Raw genomic sequence first — 8,938 nt, forward strand, 5'->3', positions numbered from 1 at the left:
TAGCATTACTAATTAATCTTCCTTTGATCCTCAAGTGTTTGTGTGTAATTGTCAAGGCTCATTAAATCAGTTTGCTGAGGAGGAAAGAAAAGAGAAATGGCCTCTCTCTCCTTACCCCCGGCCAGTCTGTAGTTTCTTCTCTGGATAGGAAGCAATAATGATGGTCCTGGTGCCACGCTTGGTCTGCACCTCTGGCCCAGTGGGTGTTCTACGTCTGCTCTCCCATACACAATGCTTTCAATCCATAGAATAAATTAAAAAAGGAGGAAAAGAGACCAGGCAACCCAACCTACCAACGCCTGTCACTGTTGCTCCCAATTCTTCCAAATGATGGGAAATTGTTTTTCTTGTTTATGTAAGGCAAGTAGTTTCTCTCTTTTCTAGACTAGGTAGATAGTCCCAGCATCTTCTTTCTATATCAGCTCAAAAACGACTGTCTGTTACATCCAAGGTACTGTTCTATGGCCAGCAATCACAGTCCTGGAGCATCATAGGCCGACACCAAGTCCTTATAGAGCTTACATTTTAATGGGCAAGGCTAGCAAAAATAAATGCCATAAACACAAAGAAGTAGCTCACCCTGTGTATTGGGACAGACCCAGCCTTCCTTGGGTGTGCAAAAGGAATTGGAAGCACTGTAGTAAGTGTAAAATCACTTGGGGTGAGCAAGTGCCTCTTTACTTAAAGATAGATGGGACTCGTGCAACTTCACAAAGGAATAATCTAGAAACAGGGACAAGTGCAGAGGTCTTAAAGAAAACTTGCTTGGATTGGTGATAGCTATCCTGGCTAGTGTGGAGAGAGTTGTATGGATGGTGAGGGGGAGCACATAGGCTCAGAGAGGCCAAACTGAAAAGCCTTGCAGGGACATGGTAGCATGGGCTCTTATCTGAGTGAAATGGGGCTGTTTGAGAGCTCCAAGCCAAAGTGTGGTCGGATCCACCTAGGTTTTGCTTGACTTCCACGTTTTACGTTCTGTTATTTATTTGGGTAGGCGGGCACATGCCACAGCGTGCCCATGGGGGCCAGAAGACAGCTTCCAGGAGTTGGTTTTCATTACTCTGTAGGCTCTGGGGGTCCCCAGGATTGGTAGCCTCCACCTTTACTCCCAGAACCTTACCTCACTTGCCTCCAGTTTTAAAGAGATCTTTTTCATCTGTGGAGTTTGCTGTGTGCCAGGTTTTATTTTGGTGTCTGTCAAACAAACGTCAGCCAGTCAATGAAACAGACACATTTTCAACCCTCTGTAGATGGGGAGAAGGAGAAGGTGATTAGAATTTAGAAGAGGGTGTGGAATGTCTCAGTGGATCACGAGTAGACAGGCAGCCTGATTGCTGCCCAAGGACCATTCTCTGTCAATGCGATTTTCATCTGCCCCCTTCCACTGCAGGCCATCAAGGGAACTTTAGAGTCCTAGTTACAAAGGAGGCAGGAATGAGATGGAGAGGGGCTGGAAAAGGGTGTGGTCGACCATGGATGCTAAGCTGGGTAGGGAGACTGTTTTCCTCTTCTTGTCCAGTCTGTGCTCACAGTAACTGTCAAACTCTTCATTCTCCCTGAGCTGGTAAGAAGTCTGTTCCCTCACTCCAACCCCAGGTTTGCTCTCCCATTACGTGGCAGGGCAGGGTGTGAGTTGAGGAACTGGAGTGGTTCTGCCATTTATGGAAATATTGTGTCTAATCCTTCACCTGACACCCAATCAGAAAGACAAAACGGGGGTGACACTAAGATGTGAGAGGATGTTTAACCCGACCCTTTCCCCTTCTCACTTGTAGGCGCTGGAAGATTTGATCAACAGAGGCTTGCCTCTCACCCTGGTTACTCTTGGCCAGCAACACCTCTTAAACAAATTTAATTTTGCCAGGGCCCATTTCTTCATCAGTTTGGCTGCGACGATAAACTGTATCCCGGATAATTTTCCCAAAACACTGTACCACACAGTTGCCATTGAGAAGAACAAACCCATCATCCCAAACCTGAAAGGTGAGCTTTTGTTTTCATTTTTATGTTTTTCTTGTTTTCTCAACCACTAACCACCCCACTCCCAATAATCTGTTTGAATATTTGAGCATATATTTCCCCCTGAGGTCCTATGGCACATATATGTTTATGTCTCGGTACAAGTACATACATATTTATCTGTCCATCCATACATATGCATAGGAATATGATGAATATTTAAAATAGTGCTTGCCAGTGTTTTATAGGATAGGATGTTCACATTTTTTTGCATCTTACATATCTTATGTAAAACAAAATGCATAGCAGGAGAGATTGCCTAGCAGTTAAGGGCATCTGATGCTCTTTTAGAGGACCCAGGTTTGGTTCCCAGCCTCTTACAACTCCAGTTGTGGGGCTCTGATGCCCTCGTCTGGATCCTGCAGGTGTTTGCACACACAGAGCGCACAGATAGACATGCAGGCATAGTAAAAATAAATACGCCTTTTAAATGATTTCCCTGAAGCCATTCTAGGACGACTGTCTTGCTCTGATTCACTGCATCTGTTTACTAGTCTGTGCTTGGACATCCCATGGTAGACTGAAGCAGTACCCTGTTGAAATCCATGCGCTGTCTCCACAGAGCCACATCACAGTGATACTGGTCCGTCTGACAGCGTCTGTCCCTATGACAGATACCACTGGGTGGGGCTTGTTGGCTATCAAGTGTGTGTGTGTTTCTGAATTTAATTTAATTACTATCTTAATTTTTTTGATCTTAATTAATAAATGTTATCTACTATTTCACATGCTGTTTAACTGTGGGTTTTATTTGTATCTTGTGTTTTGGTTGGTGGTGTGTGTGTGTAGTGTAGCTACTTTGCATATTTTCATGTTTATGGGAATACGAATGAGTGTGGGTGTAAGTGAATGTAGGTGATAATACCATACTTTTTATAGATTTTTAATATATTTTAAAACCAAGGAGTGTGATGACCTTAGCTTTGTATTGTGCATGCACGTGTGGTGTACATGTGAGTGTTTTCATGAGTGTGAGCACATGTGTGGGCTCCTATCTGTGGAGACCAGGGTTCCCTGGGCGCTGTCTGCCTTATATTTGGAGATAAGGTCTCTCACTGGGACCTGAAATTTGATAATTTGGGTAGGCCAACTGGCCAGCAAGCCTCAGGGATCCTTCTGTTTCCTCCTGCCTATATGAGAATTACAAAGTGTGGACTTGCACATCTGGCTTTTTCTGAGGTCCTGGGGTCAAACTTAGTTTGACCTTGTGCTCATGTGTTGTTTACTGACCGAGCCATCTCCTCAGCTCTAGATTTGTAGGTTTTACTCAAGATTTCTTAGGAGAATTTGCCTTTGTTCTCTGATCTAATCTTTTTTTTAAATTTATTTATTTATTAAAGATTTCTGTCTCTTCCCCGCCACCACCTCCCATTTCCCTCCCCCTCCCCTAATCAAGCCCCCCTCCCTCGTCAGCCCAAAGGGCAATCAGGGTTTTCTATCCTGTGGGAAGTCTAAGGACCACCCACCTCCATCCAGGTCTAATAAGGTGAGCATCCAAACTGCCTAGGCTCCCCCAAAGCCAGTACGTGCAGTAGGATCAAAAACCCATTGCCATTGTTCTTGAGTTCTCAGTAGTCCTCATAGTCTGATAAGTTCAGCAAGACGGGTTTTATCCCCGGCTTTTTCAGATCCAGGCCAGCTGGCCTTGGTGAGTTCCCGATAGAACATCCCCATTGTCTCAGTGTGTGGGTGCACCCCTCCCGGTCCTGAGTTCCTTGCTCGTGTTCTCTCTCCTTCTGCTCCTGATTTGGACCTTGAGATTTCTGTCTGGTGCTCCAATGTGGGTCTCTAATTAGTGATCCTAGAGAAGCTAAATAAGGAGAACCCAAAGAAAAACATATAGGCATCCTCCTGAATATTAACCTTCATCAGGCGATGAAATGAGACAGAGACAGAGACCCACATTGGAGCACCGGACAGAAATCTCATGATTTAATCTTTTTATGAACATTTGGTACCTCCAGATACTCGTTTGATCACAGTTCAGTCTTGATAAGTTGTGTATTTCTAAGAGTTTGTTTCTTTTAGGTTATCTACTGTGATGACCTGTCTCTGTTCATAGTAATTTCTTTTTGCTTTGGTTTGGATATGAAGTCTCCTCCCCACCAGGCTAACCAGCTAAGACCTTCGTTCCAAAAGCAGTGATGCTCACAGGCAGAGCTTTCTGGCAGTGATTGGATCATGGGGCTTTGACCTAGATGCTGAATTAATCTATAGATGGATGTGCAATGTGATAGTGTTATTGAGAAATAGTGGAGACATTGAGAGGTGAGGCCTAGCTGGAGGAAGCAGGTCTCTGAGAGCGTGACTTAAAGGGTATGTCTAGTCTCTGGACCCTCCCTAACCGCTTCTGGCTTTCTGTGATGTGAACTGTACGCTCTGACATATACTCTGTTCTGCCGTTGGGTCACAGCCACCATGGCTCTTGTGACTTGTGCTGTACCCTCTACTATAACTGAAATCGTTAAGTTGATTTTCCCATTTCCTGTATGCCGTAGCATGCTTTCCCAGAGACTATAAGACATTTTAAAAACAATTTCCCCATTGAATAAGTTCTGAGAACTCCTTGTAGTCTCATGCTCGAATCTGATCTCTCTTAATCTCTTTTTTTTTTTCTCCTGAGAAAAAAAGCCTTAATCCATTCCTTTTAGTCAGCTGGCCTCTAAGACCAGAATCTCCTGTTTTAAGGAAACAGTAAAGAGATTGGAACTGGAAGAAAAGAGAAAATCAGTGCCTGTAGTACAAATAATAAAAACCCAGAGACAAAAATTGGGGTTCAACTTGAAGGTCAGAAAAACAAAACAGCCAGCCACTGGCTCTTACCTCTATTTCAGTCTGAAACGGCGATCCTGCCTCCAGGAATATCAGAATGGGACTGAGTGTGAGAGCTGTCTCCTCCTGTCTTTACATTCCTCTGTAGGGCTGGGATTAAAGGCGTGCACCACTACCGCCCGGTTTCTATGGCAAACTAGTGTGGCTACTGGGATTAAAGGTGTGTGTCCCCACTGCCTGATCTGTAAGGCTGCCCAGGGTGGCTGTTTTACTCTCTGAATTTCAGGCAAGCTTTGTTTATTAACATACAAATGAAATATCACTGCAAGTGCCAAGTTCCCTTTGATTCTACAATCATTCTTTCCATTTGTCAAGTTTATGGGCAGACAATGCTCTGAAGCTGTGTGTAGTGACTTGAGATTATTCAGTGGAATGACTGACACAAGCCAAGACGTTTATCTGAATCCTCCTTCAGAATAAGGGCAGGCTTACTGTAGATGAGGAATTTTGGAAATACAGTGTTTGAATAGACCTGCTACTCCAGAAGATCCCACTCTCTGCTGGTATAGCAAGAGCTTCTGCATCTCAACAGAACCAAGGCTACTGTGCTGATTTGAATAGGAATGGCCCCATAGACTCACTGTTTGAATACTTGGCCCATAGGGAGCCGCATTATCGGGAGGTGTGACTTTGTTGGCATAGGTGTGATCTTGTTGGAGGAAGTGTGTCACTGTGAAGGTGGGCTTTCAGGTTTTATATGCTTAAATCATACCCAGAACAGCAGTTTCCTTCTGCTGCCTGTGTTTCCGGATGTAGAGCTCTCAGCTCCTTCTCCAGCACAACATCTGCCTGCATGCCGCCATGCTTCTCGCTGACGATAACGGACTCTGAAACTGTAAACCACCCCAATGAAATGTTTTCCTTTATAAGATTTGCTGTGGTCATGGTGTCTCTTCACAGCAACAAAACCCTAATTAAGAGAGCTTCCAATGGAGTTTTTTTTTCCGTATATTTGAAGTGTTAGAAATTTTTGAAAGATCAGGAGAAGGAACCACACTTCTATGTCAGAAATTGGTAGCCTGAGTAACACTATTCAGTATGCAAAAGACCTTTTCTGAGCTGTCTGATTTGTGGCAAAAATAAAGACCAGCATTCTAAGGTTTATTTAGGGAATGTTGATATACTTATGCGTTTTTAATGTTCACTGTTGATTTTGTCTAATTATATTTATTGATACATTCCATGAATTATAGATTTTTAACAAATATAAGTGCTAATTAAACTAACCACTGATCCTTGATATTTCTAAAAAACTTTCATGTCTTTAGATTTTTACACAAAAGATGAAAATTCACATTGTCAACTGTCAAGATTTAGAGATGACTGCTCTCTTAGCATGATAAAGGTAAGCCTTAATGTTTCATTTCTTCCACAAACCATGGTAAATCATTTATCAAAATGCTCACTACACAACAGGAATTTTGCATGGTGGTTTAATTATCATACTTCTGTGATGTAGATATTAATCATTTTTACTTCAATGTATTTCATAAAAAACAAAACAAGTCGGGCGGTAGTGGCACATGCCACTAATCCCAGCACTTGGGAGGCAGAGGCAGGTGAATCTCTGTGAATTCAGGCTAGCCTGGTCTACAGAGTGGGTTCCAGGACAGCCAGCGCTGCACAGAGACCCTGTCTTGAAAAATAAACAGCAGCAACCACACACACAGAACAGAAACAGAAAACAACAACCTTACGGTTTAGACAACATATGAAATTTACTAATTCCATTCAAATAATGGAATTATTATAATTAAAAAATTATAAAATGAATATGTACCCAGTATGTACGTAGCCAACCATGGTGAAAGAGATTCTTTTTTTTTTTTTTTTTTTTGGTGAAAGAGATTCTGCACCAACTCTTGGGTTCCTCCCTCCCTCAGACTACCAAGTGGCCCTTCTACACATCTCTGTTCTGTTAGTACAGGTCGAGTGACCCTGAACCAGAATCGTCGGATTCTGGGGGATTTTGTGATATTTGCATAGACTTCTCTGCTTGAGCATCTCTAATCCAAACATCTAAGTGCTGTGTCAATGCTTAAAGTGTTTTAGCTTCATATTTTCTGCATTAGTAATCCCCAAATTATGCCATATTTCCCCTATCATGTTTCTGTTGTCGATGGGTTTTGCTGTATAAAATGTTCCTCAAGCAGAAGATGAAGATGATGTCTAGTGTTTGTGACAAGCACTGTGTTTGCTTACAAAGCAAATAGAGACGCCACATAATTTCATTCAGTTCACAAAAGAACTATATAGCTCCTTTGTCTGTGAGCCCAGGGTTAATGAAGCAATGTGGAATGATATGCCTTAAGTGTAAACACACTTTTAAACAAGATGCAGTACTGATCACCTGGTCAACACGGGACAGGGGGCCCCCAGGCACATCTGTCTCTATTGTCCCCACAAGGCACTGGTGGATGTCAGGGCAGCTTCACAGAACTGCCTGCGGAGCGGAGAGTTCCGGCAGCTCTGCTGTCGAGATTTCACCTGCTGCCACGTGTTCCTTCCTGGGCCTCTTCTCTGCTGATTGGGCGCAGGTGTCCTGCTGTGTCTCCCAACTGCTGTTACTTCTCTGAGCCTGAAACTATTTGTCAAGAGTGAGACTTTGTCTCTTACTGTGTGTGACTGTGGTGTTCTTTGGCTATGTGACTGTGAGGTGTTCTCTGACTGTGTGATTGTGGTGTTCTCTGACTGTGTGCTTGTGTGGTGTTCTCTGACTGTGTGCTTGTGGTGTTCTCTGGCTCTGTGACTGTGACATGTTCTCTGTGTGTGACTGTGATGTTCTCTGACTGTGTGCTTGTGTGGTGTTCTCTGACTGTGTGTGACAGGGTGTTCTCTGGCTGTGTGCCTGTGAGGTGTTCTCTGACTGTGTGTGACTGTGGTGTTCTCTGACTGTGTGCTTGTGTGGTGTTCTCTGACTGTGTGCTTGTGTGGTGTTCTCTGACTGTGTGTGACAGGGTGTTCTCTGACTGTGTGCTTGTGTGGTGTTCTCTGACTGTGTGTGACTGTGGTGTTCTCTGACTGTGTGACTGTGCAGTGTTCTCTGACTCTGGGTGTGTTCTCCTTTCTTTAGTCACTGTTACTGATAGAGGCTGAAGACAGGCTGAACTGCTTGGTGTCTGAGATGGAGCATCAGTGCCATAAGCCCCTCTGCCATTGCTCTGCTGGGGAGCTGGAGATCTTAGTGGAGGCCAGACTGCAGCTAGCAGCCATTGCCCTGCAGAGACACCGGGCAGCATATGGGTGAGTCCCCTGGGGAAAGAGGAACACCACCTCAGTCCTTCACCCTTCACCCCCCATCTTCTCACCCCTGCATCCTCTTACCCCCTCATCCTCTAAGCCCTCACCCCTCATCCTCTCACCCCTCAGCCCCATCCTTTCACCCCTCCCTCATCCTCTCACCCCTCCCTCATCCTCTCACCTCTCAGCCCCATCCTCTCACCCCTCCCTCATCCTCTCACCCCTCCCTCATCCTCTCACCCCTCAGCCCCATCCTCTCACCCCTCCCTCATCCTCTCACCCCTCCCTCATCCTCTCACCCCTCCCTCATCCTCTCACCCCTCAGCCCCATCCTCTCACCCCTCCCTCATCCTCTCACCCCTCCCTCATCCTCTCACCCCTCCCTCATCCTCTCACCCCTCCCTCACCCCCATCCTCTCACCCCTCCCTCATCCTCTCACCTCTCATCCTCTCACCCCTCCCTCATCCTCTCTCCCCTCCCTCACCCCTCATCCCTCCCTCATCCTCTCCCCCCTCCCTCATCCCCTCACCTCTCATCCTCTCACCCCTGCATCCCCTCACCCACTCATCCCACATACCTCCCTTATCTTCATCACTTCTCATTTCTCTCACCCTCTTATTTCCTTAACTTTTTTCTTTTTTTCACCCCCTCAATCCTTCTTCCTCCTCACCCTTCTGTTCCCCCCCCCCGGACTCTGAAAGCCCCAGTGCCCTGTCACTTGGTGACTGTGGGAAGTTGTTCATTCTCATTTTATAAGCTTTGGAAAGTCCTAGGTCTATAGGGACATACTTAGTTTTAATTATTCACAGGGTTTTAAAATTCATTTTTATATAGAACATATCAATT

General features: G+C 44.9%; 1 protein-coding gene across 1 annotated transcript in view; it reads left to right on the forward strand.

Annotated features, from left to right (window-relative positions):
* Positions 1-8,938, forward strand: part of Cfap54 (cilia and flagella associated protein 54) — a 249,963-nt gene that overhangs the window by 155,529 nt on the left and 85,496 nt on the right. Inside the window, exons 49-51 of the mRNA XM_041669797.1 lie at positions 1,776-1,983; positions 6,135-6,196; positions 7,925-8,094. Of these exons, the coding sequence (XP_041525731.1) occupies positions 1,776-1,983; positions 6,135-6,196; positions 7,925-8,094 (440 nt within the window). The remainder of the gene's footprint in view (positions 1-1,775; positions 1,984-6,134; positions 6,197-7,924; positions 8,095-8,938) is intronic.

This window comes from Microtus oregoni, unplaced genomic scaffold, assembly GCF_018167655.1.
Source record: "Microtus oregoni isolate MIOR12 unplaced genomic scaffold, Mior012 000001F_ref0000356, whole genome shotgun sequence".
NCBI classification, from domain to species: Eukaryota; Metazoa; Chordata; class Mammalia; order Rodentia; family Cricetidae; genus Microtus; species Microtus oregoni.